The 26,408-nt window shown below is 45.5% G+C and overlaps 1 protein-coding gene across 7 annotated transcripts in view; it reads right to left on the bottom strand.

The window, feature by feature from the left end:
* Positions 1 to 26,408, bottom strand: part of KMT2E (lysine methyltransferase 2E (inactive)) — a 1,891,352-nt gene that overhangs the window by 783,998 nt on the left and 1,080,946 nt on the right. For all 7 annotated transcript variants that reach the window (XM_086966923.1, XM_086966942.1, XM_086966930.1 and 4 more), the window contains one exon: positions 3,559 to 3,668. In XM_086966923.1, the coding sequence (XP_086823049.1) occupies positions 3,559 to 3,668 (110 nt within the window). The remainder of the gene's footprint in view (positions 1 to 3,558; positions 3,669 to 26,408) is intronic.

The raw sequence follows: 26,408 nt of genomic DNA, 5'->3' as shown, positions 1-26,408 counted from the left end.
AAGGCTGGAGCTGGTGGAACAAAAACATTGCGACCCCACGACTCCAACCACATGGACTCCCGAGTGGGGGGGTGGAGGAGAGTAAGGAAGCGCAACCTGGACTACCAGTCCTTGAGGCCTAGGATGAAAGGAGAAACAGGCAGGGTCATCTGGAGCCGTCCGGAGGCGATGTGCAACAGCAGGAGACACAGGGTCACCCGAAGAGGGTCTGACCCAAGCCACTAGAAGAACATCTTACAACGCCCTGTCAAAAGGCAGCAGAGGCTCCACATCCACCATGACCTGGTGAAGGAGATCCAACAGATGATCCTAAGGCAGGGAGACAGAACAGAACAGACAGTAACTGCCCTTGCAAAGACAAAGCTAGGCTCCGTGGCCACCCGAGGGGGGGACAGCAAGTCATCCGTCGGGGAAGGTTGCAGGCTAATCAGTCAACTCAACGGAAAAAGCCCTGCAGAAAAATGAGCCAGCCAGTGCCCCATGGGTCCCTGCTCCGTGGAGCATGGTAAAAACCCTGTGGGCATTGAATCCACCGGGGTCATGTCCTCCAGCAGAGGAACAGCCGGGGACGGAACAGGAGTCGACTTACGTCGGTTCGTCGCCAACGACCTCCGTAGAGGACTCGTCCGCCCGGCGTCGGCTCAACCTTTACCGAGACAGGAGCCTGCAGAGGGAATGAAGTTGACTCAGAGTCGAACTCCGCACTGCAGCCATATCCAGCAACGACAAAGGGAGTCCCTCAGGACTATGCAAAGACGAGTCAGGAGGACTAGACGCCAGAGTGGGTCCTGAGGTAGCAGCGACCCCTGAATCGGACTCAAGGCACTCGGTCGGCGCAGAGGGCTTCCCACCGGCAAATCCTCGAACGGAGTCCCAACCGACACTGTGGGGCCCGAAGGTGTGCCAGGGAGAGGGCGTGACCCAAAGAAGGCATGCAGAACCCTGGAATAGGCCTCCATTTGGGTCTGAGTCGGCCCAGCACCAGGTTACAGGGCATAGGTGGGGGCCGACTCCAGAGGGCTCGCGTCCGGTGAGGACCAGGAGAGGCGGGCCCCGATGTCACACTTGTATGAGGTTGACGACCTCCATGACTTCTTACGGTGCTTACCTGAGGAAGAGGAACGACGTCCACGGGAAAGACTCAGGGATCTGCCCCGAGCAGAGAACTCAGCGTGGGAGGAAAAACTGCTCCATTTGACCCTTCTGCCGGAGATGGGAGCCGGCGCCGCGAGCACTCTGACCGGGACACCAGGGGCAGATAACAGTTTCATCCGAAGTTCCCGCAGGGACTTCAGCTTTAGCTGCCCACAGGCGTCGCACTCGGCAGAGTCGTGGTACTCTCCCAAGCACCACACACAAATCTAGTGTTGATCCTTTGCCAACATCAGCCGTGAACAGGACGCACACAATTTGAAACCAGCAGGCATTGACACACTGTTCCAGACTCGAAAGGCATCCTGAAAGCCTGTACCAAAAACAAGCCAGAGGAACCGCTAAACTCCGGATGTTGAAAGAAGTAACCACTTTGGGAAGAAAAGAGAGTCTAGTTCGTAGGACAACATTGTCCGGATAAAGACTTTGATGGCGAGAGGTGGCTCCGTGACCTCCCTCTCGACCGGGAGGCTGAACGGCGCGGAGTGAACTTGCAGGCCTCGAGAAGGTTTCGAGACCGCTCCCACAAAGATTTCAGGTTTATGGCCCGGCAGTCGGAGCACGACTTAGGGTCGTGGTCGCGATCCAAGCACCAACGGCACACGAGGCCCAGGACTGTGACCAACATCAATTTGCGATGGGATTCACAAGCCTTGAAGCCGGTTCGATGTGACATCCCTCCCGGCACCTGGAGTTGGTCGACTCAAAAAAGGTGTCAACAAAAGTCGCAAAACAGAGCTAAAAAGTGACCCGAGGGACTGCTCTCTCCACATCTGCACTGGCTGGTGCAGAAAAAGAAAGAACTGACGTCAGCACGCGAGGGCGGCTCTAAGTAGATACCGCAACGTCATTCCAGTGACCACGATGCCAACAACGAGCGCAGAGTTGACGGATGCCACTTATCGACGCACAGAGGTACGGCTGAGGAAAACATTCTCAGGATCCAGTCTGACGCCTGGGGGTAATTCTAAGTGAGGAATTCATAACTAATTGTCTCTTTCAGATACAAGTATGCCAATAGGGACTGGTGGTCAACAGTGTAAAAGGCCACATGCAGTTTAGGAGGAGTGGGAATCAAGGGTGTCCTTTATCATTTAGCCATTGACTACCCGGAACAGTCCACTGATATGGAGAGTACTTTATTAACTATGTACTTTGATAATTTTATGTTTTCAGTAACTGAAATAAACTTCATTTACTTACCAAGTCTACACATCTGAGCAACATTAGACTCATGGTGAATAGCCGAAAGTCATAATAAGTTATTCAAAAGTGTAAGATTAAACATGTACATTTACTCATGTGTAAGTTTAACTTTGTGAATAGTCTCCTATGCTTTTTTTAAGCAAACATTGTGTAAAAAAAAAACACTGAGTGGTGCCTACATTAACCCACACTGGCATTTTTGGTAGATACAGAATGATCCTCAGTTAAGACTGCAACACTTTCAAGTAGGACGATTCATTGTAAAATGTCCTCCCTTAAGACCTTATAAAAATTTAATGATGAGGCATCAGCACTAAGAAGTATCCATTAGAAATAGAACGCAAAGCTTCAGAAAATTGTTTCAGAAAATATTTTGAGAAAACTAATGTATTTCATCACCAATCTTTCAGAAAATAAGATTGGTATTATCATGCCAAGTGTTCAGAGGTTTGCTCATACAAATTAATTTCTGTGAAAAAAATTAGCTGGAAGGCAAAGTCCTGCGTTCAGGGATCCGACTGTCAGAGCGTGGAAAAATATCAAAGACCAGATTCTGCATTATTGCTTTCTAAGGCTGTGAAACTCATTGATGCCCTAAAGCAACAGTGCAGTATTTTCTATAAATCTATCCCTAAGCTTAAGGAAACAGTATAATTTCATTTTTTTTTTACTTTGAAAAGTGAGAAAAATGATTTGGTCTGCACTGTTGTACGCGTTTAAAAAAAATAATATATATAAATATATATGTGTGTGTTTTTCAATTTTTGGTGTTTTTATTAAAGTGTTTAAAAAATATATATTATTGTCTTTAGACAGCTCACTTTTTTCTATTTAGCAGAAAGTGTTTTCTCCAAACATAGGCATAGATATTTAGGGATTATGAATATTAATGAAGATCCCATGTTAAATAACTAGGATTGCCAACGATGATGTGACTGCAAAATGGTCGAACTCTTTCAATAGTCATTATTCAGCTGACAGACTAACTCCACTCCACCGCTCTTTGTTGACAGTGCTAATGTCCACCTACTTCCACCTCTATTTCCACATTAGTTGAATCGGAAAAAACAATACAGAAAAAAATCTTTCACACACATTGATTAATAACTAGGTGGCAATATATATGCAACTAAACTGGCAAATAACTTGTATTTTGTGACTACAGAAACACTTTAAAAGATATATTTTTTTTAAACTTACCAATTTCCATAATCAAAATCAAATGCAATTGTAATTTCTGTCCCCTTTGGAATACTCAATATGGAGTAAATATAAAGATGGATGGTTGTGTCTTCAATTACATGTCGTACCTAAAACCAACAAGGAGAATTGATGTATTTTTCTGCACATAGATCATTTGAACTCTTAATAAGCAAATACTAGTTTGGAAATAACTTTCTATTCACTTTTGTAATGCAGTTTCTACATGACTGTATGAATACTCTACATAACATACAAAACACCAAATGGTACAAAAATTAATAAAACTAAGCAAAAGAATAAATATATGTTGCAGGAACATAGAAGCCGATTAAAGGAATTACATAATTCATAAAGTAGCCTTGAAAAACGCAACCAACCTCTCCCTTCACATGATTGGTTTCTGGGGTCCACTAAAACACCACAAGAGCCTTCATCATCTGATTCCTCCACTTCTAGTAGCTGGGCTGGTGAAAGAGGGTAAACATTACTTTGTGACATCTGATCTAGACAGACATAGATTGGGTTCCCTTCTTCAGTGATTTGTATTATATCATGTTGCACCATCGGTGGGCCTTTCAACTGTACTTTCGCGAATATCATTGACGATGAATCTATGTGTTTGAAGAATGTGTATGGTTGCGATGAGTCTTTTGAAAACAAAATTACCATTGCCAACAGAATTGCACTCTTCTATGGTATGGTCGACAAATGATGTGTCTCTATAGATGATTTTTGGTGATGAAGAAGCTGTCATTGTCGAGGTAGTGGTAGCCGTAGTTATCGCAGATGGCCTCCTCTACAGTTCTTTCATCAACGCGTGTTTTGTTAATGATGGGTCCGTCAATACTTTGTTTTTTCTCTGAAGAAGATTCACTCGATGAGGGAGCTGAAGGCCCATACCTGGTCTTAGATTATCTTTTTTAGAGGGAGAGGAAGAGTCCATCTTTTTCAGAGGTTCTTCAACCTCTAAGGTCTTTTCAGGATGCTTGGTCTCTTTGAGAGTTCATCAGAGGAGACTTTTTCCTCATGTCTTGCCCTCTTCTTGAGGGAAGAAGTTTTTTCTTCTACCTCAGCCCCAGATACAGTGTTTTCCATAGCCTTCTTTTGCTGTAACCAGAGGAGAAGTCTGGCTTCTCTGTCTTTCAATGTTTTTGCTGAAAAAGTATGTTGGTGCTTGCTGTTTTTATGTCTTGTAGCGAAAACACAGCGCGTCAGCGCTGTGTCTTGCTAGAGATCTATTGTTGCCGACTGTGCTTCCCAGGAGACAGTGCCGGCCGCGCGCATCGCCTTGGAGGCGATTTGAAACTGCCACGCGCACGCGAACGCGTGCTGTGGCTAGGCGCTGTCTCCTGGGCAGCTCAAGCACCACACACGCATGCGCATACATACACACAGACACACACACAAGCGCCCATGCACGCACGCACATACATACATACAGAGACACCCCCCACTCACACATACACACACGCGCGCACACACAAGTGCACCGAGGCCCCCCCCTCCCCAGCCGTCACCGTCACACACATACATACACACACACACGTGCACCAAGCCCCCCCAGCCTTTTGGAACTTACCTGGCCAATGTCGGGGACTCTGCTCTCAGCACGCGGCGCCCAACCTCCTGCTGGCGCGGCCCCGGGGCTCTACACCGCTCACAGGAGCCCCGGGCCGCGAGACGCATTGACTCCGCCTGCCTCCTCTTCCGGTCTGGACGTGGCCCCGCCCCCGTCACAGGCGACCGTGCCTGACTTCCGGGGCGGCCGCGGCGGGATTCCGGGGGCATTTTAATAGCAGCCTCCTGTAGCAGGTTAGGTCATATTATGTATGGACGTTTATATAAAGCATAAAATTGTAAGTGGGCAAAAGTTGAAAAAAGCAAATGTTTTTCACTGCAGGATCTAAAGTGCCAACATACACCATTTGAGCTTTGCGCTCTCATTGGCTGTTTGATGTCAGTCTGAACCTCTGTGGAAAACATCTACGTCCTTCACTGTTAATCATTTGTAATTCTATATGTTAGCGACAATCGGTGTGTGCACTCCCACTGGCCAGATACGTGTCTTTTAGTGGAGCATTAAGTTCCAGATGTGCAGTCCGTACGCCACACCTAAGAACTGCTTGTACTCCAGGTTCATCATTTACTCCAACATTCTTTCCTTTTCCAATCTCGATCAAGGAGTGGTTGCATGGAAAAGGCAGTCTGATGCATTAGTGTCTCCCTTCTCACTGCCCCGGCTTCTTATCGTGCTTGCTGTTAAATCGCTTCACATGCTCTCATTGCTGATGCTTTGTATCTCCTAGTCTCCTTCTGATCCAGATGTACACACGATTTCACACAGCTTGTCGTCCCGCTCCCTCCTGCTCTGAAAGCTGCGGGTCTTTAGATACGGTTGCTCCTGCCACTTCGCATGGGTTTCTGTTGGATGAATAAACGCCATAGCAAATGAAAGAGCTGCATTAACAAAACACTCAGGCTGGCAGACTCCAGGCACAAAATGAATTCATTTTCTGCTGCTGCTCATAAGCTGTTTGTTCCACTTAGCCAAAGACTTCATCAAATGCGACAGTTAAATTAAACGGATCCCAACATAAATAATGAAAAAAGCTTTCAGGTTTAGTTGTTCGTAAACGTATTGATCGTTCATCCGAAGCCATGCTGCCTTCTGCTGGTGCCCGTTTAACAGTGGCACGGTTGCATGTTGGCCACCGTGTAGTAGTGTACTGCACTCCAGCGCTTTGCGCTGCTACAGCATGCAAATGATGGTTTTCTGGTGCACCGGTCCCAATCTGACTGAGTAGCTTTACTTCCTGAATGATGAATGTCCTAGTGTTTGCCTTTGGCGGTCTCGAGGAAGCATGGGTGGCTTCCCCCACAGTGCAGATGTTTAGCTTGTTTGTTAGCTGTAAGAGCACCTAGAACCAAGCTGGCTCTCTCAGCTCATTATTGACATCAGTATGCAGACTTTGAACCACCATCTAGCCTTGCATTTTCTTCATGCATAGGCCCAGTTTCCTTGCTGCTGAATGCATACACAGATATGAGCTGTGCTTACTAATTAGTCCAGTTACATGGTTGTAAAAGAAGAAAGGGTGCTTAGGAAGAACGCATTCCTTCGTTAAAGAAAAAAAAAGATAAAACTAGGAACATGGGATAAGCTGTGCTAACCATTGTGGTTGGATTTTGATGCGCCCTTTTTTCTTAACGTATCTGACTGAGAGCCCGAATGCTATCGGACAGATTTATCTAGCAGTAGTGAGTGGACCCTTAAGGGTGCGAGAGGGGAAAATGGGTTTGGGGGAGAAACAAACAAGCTGATTTAAACACATTTCTGGAAGTTCTAAAGCTTAGGCCACTGATAGATTTTCAGGAACATGCAGAAGAGCCAGGGTTAATATTTCCTACTGAAACATGGGAGCGAGTGGTGCTCGTTTCCATAGAGCATGTACTTTGAACATGAGGCAAGCTGTTTTGAAGTTGATCCTCCTCTTCAAAAGGTAAGCAACACAGTTCCCTTATTACTGATGGGTGGTGCTGCTTTTCTTGTCCCAGATGATGAAGCTATTCAGTTCCTTTTGATCTAGCCATGATGGCTCAAGCTTTAAATTGAGGAGAAAATCTCTCTTCCTAGGCTAAAAGTGAGAAATTGTGTGGACTTCCAAGTGTGCGACTACTCTAAGCCAGAACACAGATTGAGCATGTACTTAATTGATGATGCTCTGGGGTATAGGTAATTGTCATCTGCTTACTAATGACTCCAGACTACTACTACATCAGTTTTCTCAACATCTTCAGTAGCGCATGAACTGCGTGAACATTAGACTAGAATCCTGAGGGATTACTTCGGCAGATTCTGACTTGGATATCCAGTACTGCCCTGTTGCCTGCTGTTCAGGAAATATTAAAGTATTTTTGCATGCTGCCTCTACAATCCTTCAAAGATTCCAGTGTTTGAATTAATCTTCATCGGTCCATAGTGTCAAAAGCGGCTCAGGAATCAAAAAGAATGAGCAAACATGTTTGTACAGTGTATAGTTGTATTGGTCTGCTGGAACCTGGGTATATATCTCTGAACTAGTTGGTGAGAAGGCATCAATTTCCAATCAAAATGGACAGCTGCATAATGTGTTTTTAAATGATTTTGCCTAGCAGTGTTTTTTTGTTTTGGCTACATGGTAATGGGCAGTGATATCAGTATCCAGCTTCAAGATCTTGAGTACATGGGGCCTTGATAATCTGCTTTACGAGAGGAACCAAGTCACGCTAAATGTTTAATCTAATGTTTAATTTAATGTGAGATCAGTTTGAGATCAGTTTGTGCTTTTTCAGAGCAAGCACTATTAAACAACACTGCTTATCAGTGTAGATAACACGTGACTCCTACACCTTGTAGTCCTCGGCCTTATGTAGCATTTCCTATACACTGATTTAAACACATGTGATTGATTGTCTCTGTGTAATACAACACATATTGCATTACAAATGCTATAGGTGTCACATTTGCAAAAGTTATAACTATTGGCATTGTCATACACAATGCCAATAACTCAAACTTTAATGCTGCGAGACCTATTGCATTGTAAATGCTTGTTAAGTTTATGGTAGGGATTAAGTATTCCTTCTGAGGATTCTCAGAAAATCTTGAGATTTCCACAAGATCTGCATGGCCTAAATAGACCCTTCTTAGAACCTATTAATAGAAAATGCTACTTATCAGAATGCATCTGTTCTTGGCATGTAGAGCTGCAGATTCCTACACTTTGCATTAGATCGCCACCTGGTGTTGAGCTCGGATGATTGCATGCTGTTGTCGTCTTGGAAGAAGTCTTTGTAATCATGAGATAGGTGACTCCTCCCTTGGACGAAAGTGCGCATGGGCATCAGCTCCATCCTTAGATTGTTTTCCGCCATGATGGGAAAATATGGAGTTAGTAGAGATAAAGAAGGGATGTCCATGCGTGTATATCTAATTAAGATAAAAAATGAAACCGATACAGGTCCAGGGGAGGCAGGAGGGTGTGTAGGAATCTGCAGCTCTACATGCCAAGAACAGATGCATACTGGTAAGTAGCATTTTCCGTTCGAGGCATATGAGCTCAGATCCTACACTTTGCATCGATTGTACAGCAGTGCCTCCCCTAGCGGTGGTCACCTGTATCCGTTGCAGTAGTTTGAAAAGAGAGTTTTGAGGACAGTTTGTCCTACTGCATCTTGCTGCTTAGCTTGCACATCAACACAATAGTGTTTAGTGAAGGTGTGTGTTGTAGACCTTGTTGCTGCCTTGCAGATGTCTTCTAAGGGAATTATCCCTAAGAAAGCCATGGAGGCTCCTAGTTTGTGTGTGGAGTGTGCTCTAGGAGGAACTGTTAATGTGCGTTTTGCCTTGTGATAGCATATTTGTATACATTTAACAATCCACCTTGCAATTTCTGATTTAGAAATGTAGTTGCCTTTATGTGGTGGAGAGAAAGCTACAAATAGTCGCTTTGTTTTGCGAAAGGATTTGGTCCTATCTATGTAATAGAGAAGAGCTCTTTTTACATCTAGTGTGTGTAGAGCTCTCTCTGCTACAGAGTCTGGGTTTTGAAAAAACACTGGTAACTCTACTGATTGGTTTAGATGAAAAGGAGTAATTACTTTAGGAAGGAATTCAGGATTAGTCATTAGAACCACCTTAAGGTGTAATTGTAAAAATGGTTCTAGTATAGTGAAAGCTTGAATCTCACTAACTCTCCTAAGAGAGGTAATAGCAATAAGGAAAGCTGTTTTCCATGTGAGACATTGCAGTTTACACTTATGTAAAGGTTCAAAAGGGGGCCCAATGAGCCTGGTAAGAACAATGCTTAGGTTCCACACTGGAGAGGGTGGTAACCGGGGAGGAATGATTCTTTTCAATCTTTCCATAAAGGTTTTTATTGCCGGTACTATAAATATTGACATATGTTGTCTGTTTTGTAGCTATGCCACAATGGCTGCAAGATGAAAACGTATAGATGAATATGCTAGAGTACATCTTTGTAAATGGAGAAGGTAACAGATTATACTTTGGATGGAAGCATCTAAAGGATCAATTTGATTGCCCCAGTATTGGAACTTTCATAGATTCCCATGCTTTGTATCATTCCCCGTCGTCGGAAGGGGAGCCTCTGTAAATAGAAAATACCATAGTAGTAAGCACAAAGTGAAAAAATAGGCCTAGGCCTCCTCTCATTTTGTAGCTTATCCACCTCTTTTTGTAAAAGAGACCAAATTCTTGCAACAGCCAATCAGAGCAGCCTCACCCCACAGAACCTTCCTTAGAGAGCCTCAGAGCCTCAGATTTTCTACAGCACGTTGTGCAAGGGAGTCTCCATTGAGCTCTGCTCACTTTTCTTCACTTCTGAGTATATTTCTGCAACTTTTTGCCTGTTTTTCGTCATGTCTGACAAAGAGAAAAAAGCACTTTTTAGAGCCTGTTCTACTTGCTCAAAAAAGAGGTTGTTTGTTGATGACAAACACGAAGACTGCATATACTGCTTATACCCGGACCACAAGGCCACTGACTGCAAGATTTGCAGAACCTTCTCCACCAAGACCTTGAGGGACAGAGAAGGCCGCCTGCTGACCTGGTTGCAAAAAATGAAGGATCGCAAGGAAGTTCTGTCTTCGGACAGTGAGGGCTCTTCTTCTGCTGTGTCATGAAGAAGATCAAAGAAGAGGGGTAGGTCCCCCCCTTCAACATCTAATGAGCCCCATGTGAAGGCCTTGCCTGGGACCTCTGATAGGTCTGATAGGCCTGCTTCCCTTAAATCTCCTCACCACGGTGAAAAAGAGAGGCAGGAACAGCCTGAGGAGTTGCAACCTACAAAAAAGGCTAAGAAAATCATCTCTGTGACTTCACCACCTTCAGAGAAAGAAAGAGGGGTGAAAAAGCCTTCATCTACGCCTCAGGACATACCTTCTGACAAGAAACAGCGTTCGTCGACGGTGAAAACCACAGGTACGTCGACGATTCCTGTCAAAAAAGACTTGTCTCTAAAATTGGCCTCGATGGGCTCGTTGACGATGGCTACGACGACGGCATCCTCACCGTCGACGATGTTTAAGATGCCTGATTCCTGTTCGTCGTCGATGAAGCTGACTTTTTCAATGTCGACAACGATGACGCCAAGGGTAGCGTCGACGGCGAAGACGAGAACTACGTCGACGACGTCAGCTACCACGATTCTGACGACGAGCTCATCGACGACTCCGTCGACGATCCAGCCATCGTCGACGAAACCCATCTCACCTTCGACGACGAGCACAGTCTCTTCGTCGGCGCTTCCATCGACGAAACAGTCGACGAAGATTCAACCGTCGACGACAATCCCGTCGACGTCTGGGAAAATCTGCATTTCTCAAAGGAAGAGACGTATAACACCAGAAATGACATCTCCACGGCAGGTTACGCTGTTGCCTCCTACCTTATTACCTTATTACTTGATGATGACTCTGAGGAGGAAGATGATAGCAATTATGGGCCAGCTTATAGCCATCTAACTTGCAGGTAAAATTACAGGAGGTCAGTTCTGAAGAAGGCGAGACGGAGCAACACCACTATGCTACACAAGACTGTTATGACCAGCAAGAGAGGCCTTGCATGCAGGATCATTCACAGAGATCTCCACGTCGGTCTCAACAGGAGATGGTAGCGATGCCGTCCTCTCTCATCTCTGACCTGCAATTAATGTTGCAGGACTATCGGAGGCGGTTTCCTACACAACAGGAGGTTCAACAACAACGTCCTCCCACACCTCTGCCTCAAGTATCGCAACCAGTGGCGGACGCCTCTTTGACCTTAAGGGTGCATGCCCCAGAGCCCGTAGAACATCCTCAAGAGGTGGTTGCCATTCGGGATGATGATGATGATGATGCCTCATCTGATGCGGATCAGCAGGGGGAACCTGACCAAGATCAGAATATGGACTGGAATCAAGATGGCCTTCAAGATCCAGATGTTACAGGGCCTGATACCGCAACCTCTCCTCCAGCAGATATTGGAGGTTTTCACAATCTAATGGAACGAGCGTCCAAAAGATTTGGTCTTCCAGTTCACACAGTTCAATCTGACTGTTTTTTGTATGACTTCAATTAACCATTCCGGAAGTCAGTTCGTTCAATCCCCATCATTGAACATGTTTGGTCTGAAGGGATAAAGGCTATGCAAAATCCAGCCACGGTCCTCCCAGTGCTTCCCAGACTGGAGAAAAAGTATAGGGCGCCGGAGGGCAGCCCTGCATGACTTACAGGTCAACCAAAAAAGGACTCGGTTATCTCCCAGGCCGCACAGAGTAAATCCAAGAATCCATCCACGCCTCTAACGACACCACCTGATAAAGAGGGCAGGCGTCTGGACAATGTTGGAAAAAGATTCTCCACAATGGCCAGCCTCCTCGTTAGGGCGGCTAATGCTCTGGCGATTCTGAGGAGATATGATCGCCAGATGTGGTGTGACCTCGCTCCGTTTGTGGAAGAACTTCAGGATGGGTCTAAGAATGAGGTCAGGAAAATCTTGATGGAAGGGGAGCGCGCCTCTTCGGAGGTAATCGACTGCGCTATGGATATAGCTACTACTGCCTTCCGAGCGCTAGCAGGCTCGGCTGTTTTAAGACGCCAGGGTTGGCTGCGAGCCACGTGGTTTAGACAGGAAGTACAGAACAAGATTCTGGACCTACCTTATGGCGGAAAGATGTTATTTGGTAAACACGTGGATGACGCCCTACAAGGCATAAAGAAAGATACTGATACGGCTAAGTCCTTGGGAACATTACAATACCGCAAAGTTCCTTTTAGGGGGGCAAGAGGAAGAGGTTTCTCATCCTACAGAGGCGGCAATCAGCAACGCTACTCTTCCGACTCCCAACCTGGCCAGTCATACAAACCCCAATATTCACAGAGGGGTCAGTCGGGGTCTTTCTCTCGCCAGCAGCCGAGAGGATGTCAAGGGCAACAGAGGAGAGACAATACTAAGAGACAATAGCGGCCATGTGGCTCTTTCTACTGTTCCTGTACCCTCGTTAACAGCAGTGGGGGGCAGGATTACCCATTGCCTAAACAGCTGGAAGGTCATAACATCAGACCAGTGGGTCCTAACATCATCAAAAGAGGACACACGTTGGAGTTTCAAAATCTTCCTCCAACGAGAGCTCCAGACGCCATAACACCCAAACATCTAGGACTTCTTCTCGAGGCCCACCAACTCTTCCTCAAGGGGGCAATAGAGCCTGTACCTCATTCCCAGAAGGGGAAGGGATTCTATTCAAGGTTCTTCCTGGTTCGGAAAACGAAGGAGAAGTGGCGTCCGATTTTAGATCTACGGAAGCACAACACTTATCTCATCAAGTTGTCCTTCAGGATGGTAACCCTTCAGGACATTCTCCGTCTTCTCAATTCAGGGGACTACATGGCAACCCTAGATTTGGAGGATGCATATTTCCATGTGCCCATTCATCCAGCTCACAGGCAATATCTTCGATTCACAGTAGGCAAGAGCCATTTCCAATTCAGAGTACTGCCTTTTGGTCTTCGTTCCGCACCAAGGATCTTTACAAAGGTACAGGCTCCTGTGGCAGCTTTTCTCAGGAAGCAGTCTTTCGAAGTCTTCCCATATCTGGACGACTGGTTGGTAAAGGCTCCTTCATTCCAAGAAGCATCCAGGGCAGTCACAAGCTGCAGTCAACTGTTCGAGCAGCTGGGCCTTCGGCTCAACAAGGAGAAATCGATTTTGCACCCCTCCAAGACAGCGAGGTTTTTGGGTGCGATCCTAGACACGGATTGCGCATGGCGTTCCCTTCGGAGGAGCGCCAGACCAAACTGATTTTCTCAGCTCGCCTCCTGCTAACAAGAAAGTTTCTTTTTTTTTTTTTTTTTTTTTTGAAACCTTCATTAATAACAAAGGAAAGGACGTTACACAGATTCTCGCCTACAACCTGAGATGGCAGGCCGGCAGCTACTATGGAATTAGTCCAAGATGGACTCATCATCAGGAAGACAGGGCAATAAAAGTTAGACACAGCATGTCGCCTACAACCCTTCTGGGCCGGCCGCGATATAAAGGTGGTATAGTTGGATAACGCGTACAGTATAATAATGCCATGGAAGCGTTGTGTACACAAACAGCATACTTTGAGGTTTCTTTCATCATTTTTTTAAACCAACCGTAAAAACACCAAACTAAACAGATCCCCCCCATGATGTACCACCATACATTGTATGTGGATAAAAGGACCTTGAGGTGAGGAGCCATGCAATGACGATAATGAGAAGATGGAGCCACCCTCGCCGGGGTTAGCGTGGCTCCGCACCTGTGTTGCATGTTAGGCTGACATGGGAGGAGAAGGGCAGAGAGGGGGGGGGGAAGGAGGGAACATTACCAATCTAACCCGTGAGGGAAATACGGTGCAAAGGCCACAGTAGAAGTGATATGTGTAACATTTCGGTGAATTGAGAATGGAGTTGTGTGTCGGGAACAAGTCGCAGATCAGTCTCAGGCCAGGCTTTATGGGCTAACGGGATATGCAGTCAGGTCGCCGATTGATTCAGAAAGCATATGTAAGTCTCGGAATAGGCACCGCAGAGCCTAGCATGCAAGCGCACCTGTTCGCAGGGTAATATCAAGGAGGGGGGGGAAAGAGGAGGTCAGCATGAGTTCATGTATCCGAAGAGTCTTCACCCTGTTCACGGAGAAGATAGGCAGTAAGGGGCCCCCAGAGATCTTTGGGGGCGAGACATGTGTGGCAGGAGGTCGGCATAGTTATGAAGGTGTTCTTGCCAGGCGACCATGGTGTTGAGCCACATCTTGAACTTAGGCGCACGACCCCTGCCCCACCTACACGCCACGTGACGTTTAGCCAATAGGAGGCCCAGTGCGAAGAATTTTCTATGTGACTTCAGCGCTGGGACCATGTGGCCCAACAGGGCAACCTTAGGGCAGGGAGCTATATCTACCCGACCATGTCAGATAGCGCCTCGAAAACTTCATACCAATATTCCGCCACAGCAGGGCATGTCCACGCCAGGTGAAAGAAGTCAGCTCCCTCGCCCCTGCATCTGAGGCATTGATCATTATCGCGCAGCCCGAGCCGGAATAGTTTGGAGGGGGTAAAGTAGATTCGATGCAAGAATTTGAAATGAAGTAGCCTGAGTCGGGCATTACCGGTCACCGCAGTAGTGTGGGAGCAGCTTTCCTCCCATTGCTCATCCGACCTTGGGGCATCCAGGTCACCGTCGCAGTCCCTGCGGGCTTTAAGTGGGGACGGGGGAAGGAACCGGTTGTGCATGTCGGTAGAGCATAGATACCACGTGCTTTGGGGAGTCTGCCTGCAAGAGCGTGTGTAGGGGGGGCAGGGTGTCTGGCTCGTCCGGAAAGGAAGGAGTAACTACCCTAACATTTTGACGGAGTCGCACGTAAAGGAACGTATCCATTACAGAGGGGGTATGCTCACCAAAGAATTGTGCCGCCGCTCGGAATTGTCCCTGGAGGTATAAGCCGCCCCACGTGTGGATTGCCAATTTCGCAAGCAATTTACGTCCGATCTGTTCACAAGCCATGCGCAGCCTCGGGTCGTGTGCTAGGGGCATAAGCGGAGAGTAAAGAAACTCGACTGCCATGTGATCCGCTAGTCGCTTCCAGGCTAGAACCGTGCAATCAACAGTGGTTGGGTCTCAGTCCGTGACTCGAGGCGTGGTGTATAAGTACCCCGCCGGTTGCACAGGCCTCATATATCCATCCTCCACCGCCAAGTGGGCCATGAAGGGGGGAGGGTGTAGCAGTAGGCGACGAAACGGCCCTGGGCGCAGTCGTAGTAGCGTTGAAAGTTTGGGCGTCAAATCCACCTTGGTGATATGGTAGCATGAGTGTCTGCAAGCTAATCCTGGCCTGCCTACCACCCCATATAAGGCGCGATAGTTGGGAATTGAGGGAACGGAAAAAATGAGATCCCGGACTGTACGGTATATTGGTGAAGAGGTAGAGCAGTTTGGGAAGGATAACCATCTTGATGAGGGAAATACGCCCCGCCATGGAAAGTGGGAGATGGATCCACCTAGTGATGGTGTCAGTCAATTTATCCAGGACCGTACCGTAGTTGGCCCTGATGAGTTCCTCCCTGTTTCGAGAGACGATGATGCCTAGGTACTTGAGCTCTTCCGACTCCCATATCAAGGGAAAGTCCAGGGGAAACTGCTCAGTCTTATCTGTTAAGGGGAAGAGAGCAGACTTCGACCAGTTGATTTGTATGCCTGATATGGCACCAAATTTAGTGATTTCGCGCAGGATGGGGTTAAGGTTCTCACGCGGCTTGTGTATATACAGGGTGATATCGTCAGCATACAGTGCTGCTAGTAGCTGGCGCTCTGGGTATATCAGAGAGCGGTGGTTATGATGCTGCCGAAGTTTAGCCGCTAATGGTTCGATGGCTATCGCAAAGAGGACAGGGGAAAGAGGGCAACCCTGTCTAGTGCCTCTGTGAATGTCAAAGGGGGCCGACCTAGCGCCATTTAGCAGGACTGAAGCACATGGGTTAGTATATAGCAGTTTAATCCAATCTATAAAGCTGTAAGGGATCCCCATTCGTTCGAGAAGGGCCAGGAGGTAATCCCATTCAAGGGAATCGAACACTATAGTAGCGTCGAGAAACACAGCAGCAGCTTCGCAACAAGGGTTAATGTCCTGCAGAACAGCCTGAAGGGTACGCAAATTATGGGAAGTCGCCCTGTTGGGGACAAATCCTGCTTGGTCAGGTAAGACTAAGCGTTCCATCAGCAGGTTGAGGCGCGATGCAAGCACTTTCGCCAATATCTTCACGTCAGTATTGAGCAACGAGAGGGGCCTATAGGAGTCGCAGTGCTCCGGTGGCTTGCCAGGTTTCAAGAGAGATGTTATAAGGGCTTCGCGCATAGAGGACGGTAAAGTCCCCTCTTCAAGGGCAGTATAGTAAACTTGTTGTAAGATTGGGGCGAGTATATGTATGTAGGCTTTGTAAAAGTCGATTGGCAACCCGTCGGAGCCAGGTGCCTTGCCTGATTTCATGGACATGATAGCGTCCTTTATTTCGTCTAGTTCAAGAGTGTGAGGTAGAAATTTTTGCTGGGTTGGGCCAAGCCATGCAATGGCGGTGTCGTCAAGGTATGGGTGCAGATCAATAGGTGCCAATCTATGAGATGTGTACAGAGTGGAATAGTGATGTGTGAGGATGCGGAGTTGCTCAGCAAGGTCTCTTTGTGGAATGTGATGCTCATCTAGCAAGGTGGTAACAAAGTTAATATACCTAGGGGACCTGACAGCAGAGGCGAGTGCCCTGCCAGGCCTGTCACCCTCGCCGAAAATGCGAGCCGTATGCTGTTTGCCGAGGAACTTGCACTCCTTATCTGCCGCCTCTGCGTACTCGTTCAGCTTTTCCCTTAGTAGGACATTGGAAGCGTGTTCTCGAGTGTCACGAGTTCTCCTCTGTTCCAGGTCCCGAAGTTCGGATTCAAGTTTCCGTAAGTCACCTCGTAGTGATTTGAGGACGCCACCCCCCTTAGCAATACACCATCCCCGCACCGTAACCTTAAAGACCTCCCAGACCGTCGTGAGAGCTGATACCGACCCCACATTGCGCTCAAAGAAGTCCTGTATGTCTTGTTCTAGGTCAGCTCGGAAAGCAGAGTCTGTGAGGTGGGCAGGATTGAGGCGCCAGCTCAGGTAAGGGGAGATCACAGTGGGTATGCGCAGCGATATTAGGACCGGGGAGTGGTCAGGAAAGGTCCTGGCCAGGTGTAGGGCGGTGACTAGCCAGGGAGTGAGGCCAGCCGAGAGGAAGACATAGTCTAGCCGTGCCCACGTGGAGTGTACTGCAGAGTAATGAGTGCCCTGTTTGAGGGAAGGGTGTAAGTGTCTCCAGGCGTCTACATAGTGGTGTTCAGCAGTGATAGAGGACAGCGCGCGCTGGGTATGGGAGTAGTGTGCAGCCTGGGGGTGAGACCTGTCGTGGGTCGGAGCAATTGCAGTGTTAAAGTCACCTCCCAATATGACGTGGCTGATTCCCAGTGTTTGAATCTTGCCCCACATTGTGAGGAGCGGAGAAGTGTCATCGTTGTTGGGACCATAATAGCATGCAAACAGAACAGTATGAGAGTATAATTGCCCCCAGACCATGCAGTATCTGCCACCTGAATCCGCCTCTGTCCCGGCGGGCGTGAATTTCATTCCACGCCTGACCAGGATCGTGACCCCGCTCGCATAGTTAGAGTAGGAAGAGAAAACCTTGCAGGAGGCCCATCTAGATGCAAACAGGGGATAGCCATCTGGCAGTAAATGAGTTTCCTGAAGCATGGCGATCGATACCCCCTGCCTGTCAAGATATCCCAGAATTTGTCTCTTTTTCCTAGGATTATTCAGCCCACGAATGTTCCACAACACCAGCCGAAATTGTTGTGATGGCCGCTCATTCCCTATGTCACCCATTCAGAGATAGAACCAATCCCGCGACATGTTATATTGTAAGTAATGGCCGTAGCACATTTGGCATTATGGTAAGGACTGTTCGGGGTGCTACCGGTCGTCTTGTCTAAATTCAGTTAAAAACAGATTCTGTTACCCTCTGGTGAATCTTCTAAGCTAATTTGGGTCAGTTGGTATTTTAGGAATTGATTGAATGTGAATTAGTACTAGGTTTATCCTTTAGGTTAAGTTCCATTGAATTGCCCTTAGCAATGCTTGTTTGTTGTTTTCTGTATTGGAAGGATTAACTGTTCAGAATGTGAGCTCATTCAGAGACAGGCTCGCGCCAGCCCACGAGTCCAGTGTCATCACTCTTAAGGGGCTCGCACGGACTCTCGTGGCTGAGGCTATAAATAGGAGCCTCTGTCAACGGCTCTTCGCTTCGACTCTCGTTGTGCCCGACGAGAGCTTCTGATCCTGCGCTGGAGGTTTCCTTGATTCCCAGCTTCTAGTAGTTCTAGCCTATCCAGAAATTCCCCCTTCCCAAAAGACATTTATTCCTAACTCCTAGCCGAGCCCCTTCTCCACGGAAGACTGCATCGGCTGAGTCTCGAGTTCCGCTGAAGACGGAGCATCGGGTCTCTTTCCCTCTTCAAGTCTGCCCGGTGAAAACTCCTCTCTGACGGCAGTTCGAGTCTCCTGTTGGACGCTTGGTGTCAAAAAACAAAAGGACAGTAAGATTTTCATTTCAGCAGCAACAGAAAGATAAGCGTAGCGCTTCTGGGGCAAAAAGACTTTAATTTGGTATTAATTGTTTAACGCTGTTGAGGCTGCGCAAGATAACAGTGAAGGTTTAAACAAGCCTTGATAGAGGCAAATGACTTTTGGCAGTAAAACATTCTCAAGGGGCATTTAAACCACTTCGAAGTTAAGGCTTTATGCTCTAGGACAAAACAGAGACAGTTCAAACAAGCCTTGGCTAAGGCAAGAGCCTTTTGGGGGTTGCCTCTCAAAGTATTACTGTGTCAGTACAAACAAGCCTTGACAAAAGCAAAAGTCTCTTTGGGGGTTTATCTCTCAATGCTTTAAGCCTGTGTAAATTAGGAGCTTGTAAAGAACTATGTTAAATAAGGTTTATTCTTCTTGTAAGACAGTTAGGATTGTACATTAACCTATAGCAATGATGTTCTTGTTATAGGCTGCAATTTCTTGTCTTCCTACTGCAGGAATTCCTGAACAGAAGAATAACTATTGTCTCGGTTGTCAAGTGACTGAGTCAGTTCCTAGCTTTGTTTTAGAGTGTTCTTGGGCCAACTTAACTATTGTGTAACATGGGTCATGTGTTGTGCAACCTATAAGTTAATGTTCAACGGCCTGGAGCATTTCCTTGAGAGACCAACAACTGAAGTTCTTGCAAGGTTAATTTGTTGTTAGTCTCTCTGTCCACTTCCCCTTTCCCTAGGGGAGAAGTTAGCTCAGTCAGCGTTGTAATCCTGATTGAGTTGGTTGATCCTTGAGGGAGTTGGGAGTTTGCAGCTCGAGAGGAAACGTCAGAAGAGTCTCACAGGATATCCCAACAGTAGACGAAGCCTCTTTAAAAAAAAAATCGTTTCCTCTTGAGCTTGTAAACTCGCCCTCATGGATGTTTCTCAGCTGACTCAGTTGGTACAGAAAATGAATTTGGAGATGGAGAATTTGCGTGAGGAGAATCAATCCCTTCGTCAGCAGTTAGATGAAACTAGGGCGGGGTTCACAGTTTGGAGGGATCCAACTAAAGAAAGGAAACCCGTTTTAACACCAACTAGATTTGGTTCAGATGTTCTTTCCTCTGGGGAACAGTCAGCAGCTCAACCTGTTCAAGTCACAGTGGTAACTCCCGCTCCTGTCCCTTTGGCAAATCCTGAAAGATTTACCGGAGAAAGTGGTAGATATGCCACTTTTCTCAGTCAATGCCAGTTGCATTTCATGTGCAAACCTCAAATTTTTTCTTCCGATTCTGCTAAAGTAGCTTTTATAATTTCCTATCTTGGAGGGGTGGCTGCTAACTGGGCAATGCCTTTAGTTGATAATAATGACCCATTGCTTCATAATCTACAGAATTTTAAATTGGCCATGTCTAAGTTATTTGCGAAACATACTTTAGTTCAGGCTTCGGACAATGAGTTATTGAACCTTCGTCAGGGATCTAAAGATCTTATTTCATACATGACTATCTTTAACAGACTTTTGTCCGAGACACATTGGCCTGAAGAGAAAAGAATTTCTTTGTTTTATAGAGGTCTTAAAGATGACTTAAAAGATTCTCTTGCGCACATTGTTAATCTGCCTGAGGATTTTAAGGAATTTCAGGACCTTGTGGTCAAACTTGAACATAGGTTAAGTGAACGTAGAAATGAGAAAACTAGGAGTGACCTTAGAAGTTCGCAATTTAAAGTTGAGAAAAAGGAGTCTGATGTTAAGAATTCTTTGGTTGAGCCAGCTCAGTTGGGAGGATTTAAGGGACCCTTGACTCCTGAGGAAAAGGAACGAAGACGTAAGGGTAACTTGTGTTTATATTGTGGCAAGCCTGGGCATTTTGCTAAGGATTGTACAGTTAAGCCTACTAAAAAGAAAGTCTTGGTGGTCGAGACTTCTTCATCAACTCAGTCGGAAAACTAGAAATCTCGAAGAAAGTTGAGATCGTTTCTTCGAGTAAATCTTCTTCTAAGATCTCTCAGTTTGTCACTAATGTTGCAACACTTATTCCCAAACATTTCACTATTCGGATGGTTTTTATTTTAACCTCATTACAAAGACATAGTATTCCTGTACTTTTGGATTCTGGGGCCACAGGGAATTTTTTCGATATTGAGTTTGCTCATAAATTAAATTTGAAGTTTGTGGCCAAGAAGGAACCTGAGCCTGTGAGAGCTGTGGATGGTTCAGTTTTGTCTTCCGGTATGATTCGTTTTAACACGGAGCCCTTGACCTTAGTGGCTGACAACGGGCATACTGAAAAGGTGATTTTTGATCTGATTGATGCTCCAACTTTTGGAGTAATCTTGGGTGTTCCCTGGTTGGAGTTACATAATCCTAGAATTGATTGGATTAAAAGAACAGTTACCTTGCCTTGGAATCTTCTTTTTGTAAATTGCACTGTTATCAAGAGATAAGTGACCCAGTTATGCCTCTTTTTTGCGCTACTTTGAATTCCGAGGTAAATAGGCTTCCTGTTTAGTATCAGAATTTTTCGAAAGTATTTGATCCTGTTGAAGCAACTAAACTACCACCTCATAGAATTTATGATTGTAGAATTGATTTGGTCCCTGGTGCTGTTCTACCTTGCAGCAGAATTTATGCCTTAACTGAACCTGAAAATGATTATTTGAGGAAGTATTTGGATGAACTTTTGGAACTTGGATTCATCCGTCACTCCACTTCCCCAGTTTCGTCTCCACTTTTCTTTGTTGCGAAGAAGTCTGGTGATTTGAGAGCTTGTATTGATTTTAGAGCTGTAAACAAAGCAACAATTAAAAACAGATATCCATTACCTTTAATTCCTGTGCTTCTTAATCAGATTAAGGGCTCCAGTATCTATACCAAACTGGATCTTAGAGGAGCATATCATTTGATTCGAGTCAAGGAAGGTGATGAGTGGAAGACCGCTTTTCGTACAAAATTTGGTCTTTTTGAATATACTGTCATGCCATTTGGTCTTTGTAATGCTCCGGCAGCATTTCAATATTTTATCAACGAAGTTTTGCATGATCTGTTAGATGTCTGTTGTATTGTTTATATTGATGACATCTTGATTTATTCTAAAAATTCTGAGGAGCATATACAACATGTTCAGGCGGTTTTGCAGAGGTTAAGGGATCATTCTTTATTTGCTAAATTGGAAAAATGTGTATTTAATGCCTCTGAGGTAGAATTCCTTGGCTATTGCTTATCACCTGAGGGAATTCACATGGATCCTAAAAAGGTTGAAGCAATTCTAACTTGGCCAACTCCTATTTCTGTTAAGGACACTCAGAGAATTTTAGGATTTGCCAATTTTTATAGACGTTTCATTTCCAAATTTTCTGAAATTGTTACTCCCATTACTCAATTACTAAAGAAAGGGAAAGTTTTTTCTTGGACTGAAGAAGCGGATCAGGCTTTTTCTTTATTAAAGAAAGCCTTTACTTCTGCTCCAATTTTAGTTCATCCAGATCCTGACAGGCCATTTTTTGTTGAGGCGGATGCTTCTCAGACTGCTATTGGTGGTGTGTTGCTTCAAAAGGATTCAAATACTGGTCATTTACATCCAGTTGCCTTTTTTTCTAGGAAGCTTTTGTTGGCAGAGCAGAATTATACTATTGCTGAACGGGAACTTTTAGCAATTAAGGATGTTTTTCAAGAATGGCGACATCACCTTTTGGGGGCTAAACATACTATCACAGTATTTTCTGATCATAAAAATTTACAATTTTATTCCACGGTTAAGGCTTTTACTCCCAGACAGATGAGATGGTTACAGTTTTTTAGTGAATTTGATTTCTTAATTACGTATCGGCCTGGAAATAAGCAATTGTTATCTGATACACTTTCCCGATTAGTTTGTGAAAAAGATTTAATTTCAGTAAAAGAGCCACCAAGTGTTTTGCCTAAGGAGAAAATAGCTGCTGAGATTCATTCTGAAATTTTCTTGGATTCTATTAAGGATGAATTGAAGAAATATAATATTCTTGAGTGGTTGTCCAAGAAAGGGAATTCAGTCAGTGGGGGTCTATTTTATCACAATAATAAGTTGTTTATTCCCACTAAAGGTTTACAGGACAAGGTAATTGAGTGGAATCATGATTTGGTTATTGCTGCCCATCCTGGCATTAATAAAACGTTGGACTTATGTCAACGTCATTTTTGGTGGGAAAAAATGATTTCTGCTATTCAGCAGTTTGTGAAAGCTTGTCCAGTTTGTTCACGACAAAAGGCCTTACATGCAGTTCCTATGGGTTTACTTCATCCAATGACAATTCCTCCTCAACCTTGGCACACCATTAGTTTAGATTTCATTACTGACCTTCCTAATTCTAATGGCTACACTACGGTTCTAGTGGTGGTTGATTTACTTTCTAAGATGGGACATTTTATTCCGTTACACAAAATTCCAACTGCAGCAGAATTTAGTACGGTGTTTTTATCAAATATTGTCAAACTTCACAGGCTTCCCTCTAAGATTATTTCTGATAGGGGTCCTCAGTTTATATCTAAGTTCTGGTCACAGCTTAGTAAACAACTTGGAATTGAATTAGCTTTGTCTTCTTCCTTTCATCCTCAGACTGATGGGCAAACAGAAAGGGTCAATCAACATGTTGAACAGGGTTTACGATGTCTGTTAACTACTTCCTTGGGTCATTGGGATGAAGTTTTACCCTGGGCAGAATTCTTTTACAATAACACCACGCATTCAGCCTTAGGTTGTTCTCCTTTTTACTTCCTCACTGGTCAACATCCTAGATCACTTCCTGTTCTTTTACCTGAGGTACAGCAGTCTATGCCTGCGGTGTCTGATAGGTTGTCATCCTTGATGGATATTCAGGAGCGGGCTAGGAAGCAGTGGATTAAAAGTAAGTTAACTATGAAACGTACTGCTGATTCTCATCGTAAATCTTCCCCCCTGTACAAGGAAGGTCAATTAGTTTGGTTGTCTACTAGAAACATTAAATTAGAGGGTCCTAGGAAGCTGAAACCTAGGTATTTGGGTCCTTTTCAAATTGAGAAAATTTTGAATCCTGTTTCTGTAAAATTAGTTTTGCCTGATGAGTATAACATTCATCCAGTTTTTCATGTATCCCTTTTGAAACCTTTTGAGCCTACCACTCGACCTGATAACCCTCCCCCGCCAGTGGTTATTGGGGATCATATTGAATATGAGGTTAAATCTATTTTAGATTCAAAAAGAGTTCGAGGTACCTTGTTTTATTTGGTTGATTGGAAGGGTTATGATCCTTCTGAGCGATCTTGGGAACCTGAAAAAAATGTTCATGCCCCTAGACTTGTTAGGTCTTTTCATGCCTTGCATCCTGACAAACCTCGACCTGTAAGACGACCTTTGGGGGGAGGAACTGTTAGGGGTGCTACCGGTCGTCTTGTCTAAATTCAGTTAAAAACAGATTCTGTTACCCTCTGGTGAATCTTCTAAGCTAATTTGGGTCAGTTGGTATTTTAGGAATTGATTGAATGTGAATTAGTACTAGGTTTATCCTTTAGGTTAAGTTCCATTGAATTGCCCTTAGCAATGCTTGTTTGTTGTTTTCTGTATTGGAAGGATTAACTGTTCAGAATGTGAGCTCATTCAGAGACAGGCTCGCGCCAGCCCACGAGTCCAGTGTCATCACTCTTAAGGGGCTCGCACTGACTCTCGTGGCTGAGGCTATAAATAGGAGCCTCTGTCAACGGCTCTTCGCTTCGACTCTCGTTGGGCCTGACGAGAGCTTCTGATCCTGCGCTGGAGGTTTCCTTGATTCCCAGCTTCTCGTAGTTCTAGCCTATCCAGAAATTCCCCCTTCCCAAAAGACATTTATTCCTAACTCCCAGCCGAGCCCCTTCTCCACGGAAGACTGCATCGGCTGAGTCTCGAATTCCGCTGAAGGCGGAGCATCGGGTCTCTTTCCCTCTTCAAGTCTGCCCGGTGAAAACTCCTCTCTGACGGCAGTTCGAGTCTCCTGTTGGACGCTTGGTGTCAAAAAAAAAGGACAGTAAGATTTTCATTTCAGCAGCAACAGAAAGATAAGCGTAGCGCTTCTGGGGCAAAAAGACTTTAATTTGGTATTAATTGTTTAACGCTGTTGAGGCTGCGCAAGATAATAGTGAAGGTTTAAACAAGCCTTGATAGAGGCAAATGACTTTTGGCAGTAAAACATTCTCAAGGGGCATTTAAACCACTTCGAAGTTAAGGCTTTATGCTCTAGGACAAAACAGAAACAGTTCAAACAAGCCTTGGCTAAGGCAAGAGCCTTTTGGGGGTTGCCTCTCAAAGTATTACTGTGTCAGTACAAACAAGCCTTGACAAAAGCAAAAGTCTCTTTGGGGGTTTATCTCTCAATGCTTTAAGCCTGTGTAAATTAGGAGCTTGTAAAGAACTATGTTAAAAAAGGTTTATTCTTCTTGTAAGACAGTTAGGATTGTACATTAACCTATAGCAATGATGTTCTTGTTATAGGCTGCAATTTCTTGTCTTCCTACTGCAGGAATTCCTGAACAGAAGTATAACTATTGTCTCGGTTGTCAAGTGACTGAGTCAGTTCCTAGCTTTGTTTTAGAGTGTTCTTGGGCCAACTTAACTATTGTGTAACATGGGTCATGTGTTGTGCAACCTATAAGTTAATGTTCAACGGCCTGGAGCATTTCCTTGAGAGACCAACAACTGAAGTTCTTGCAAGGTTAATTTGCTGTTAGTCTCTCTGTCCACTTCCCCTTTCCCTAGGGGAGAAGTTAGCTCAGTCAGCGTTGTAATCCTGATTGAGTTGGTTGATCCTTGAGGGAGTTGGGAGTTTGCAGCTCGAGAGGAAACGTCAGAAGAGTCTCACAGGATATCCCAACAAGGGCATTTCCCGCCCGGAACCCTCCCACAGAACCCCCCCAATGACAGTATATTGAATACATGAAAAACAGTAGTATGCATATTAAGTTTCTTCCCACCCACGCCGGCAACCCCAACTGGCCGGGAACACATCAATGAACAAAATAAAACAAAAACCAGAAATGATATGACAACTGCCCTTTCCCGCAGGTGGGACGGGGTGTTTAGGGGCTCGCCCATTGGGGGACACAAAACTAGGGGCACCAGACCCGCCAACCACCTCCTTACTTGCACCCACAGACACCGGGTTATCACCAGGCGGCTATTGCGGGACGGAGGTGGGTGATCAAGCACTTAGTATGGTCATAGACCGGTAAGTCTAGTGTAGATTGAGTACTTAAAACACTTTATGTGAGGAGACTGGCTCCGCTCAGATGATGGCCACTGCAAGAACAACTGGACAAGCAATGGCGTCAGGTAACAGGCTCCTTCGACGACAAGATCGTGATCACACCGGGAATGCGAAAAGCAAGCAGCTGGTGTTTACTAAAAGAAAATCTTTCAGTAGGTTTGCCATTCCAACTTCCACCATCTCCCATGGTGTTGACAACAGATGCTTCCATGGAGGGGTGGGGAGCGGTCCTCCAAGAACTGAAAGTCAGTGGTCATTGGAGCACAGTCCAGGGCAAGTTCCATATCAATCTACTGGAACTTATGGCCATCCGTCTAGCCTTACAGTCTTTCCTTCCAAGGATCCGCAACCGTTCAGTGCTGGTTCGTACAGACAACACCACGGCCATGCACTACATAAACAAGCAGGGCGGGACGAGATCCTGCACCCTTTTGAAGGAAGCACAG

The sequence above is a fragment of the Lissotriton vulgaris genome, chromosome 1_1 (assembly GCF_964263255.1).
Source record: "Lissotriton vulgaris chromosome 1_1, aLisVul1.2, whole genome shotgun sequence".
Classification (NCBI taxonomy): domain Eukaryota; kingdom Metazoa; phylum Chordata; class Amphibia; order Caudata; family Salamandridae; genus Lissotriton; species Lissotriton vulgaris.
The sequence above is the reverse complement of the archived record's forward strand: the minus strand, read 5'-3'. Positions and strand labels throughout refer to the sequence as shown.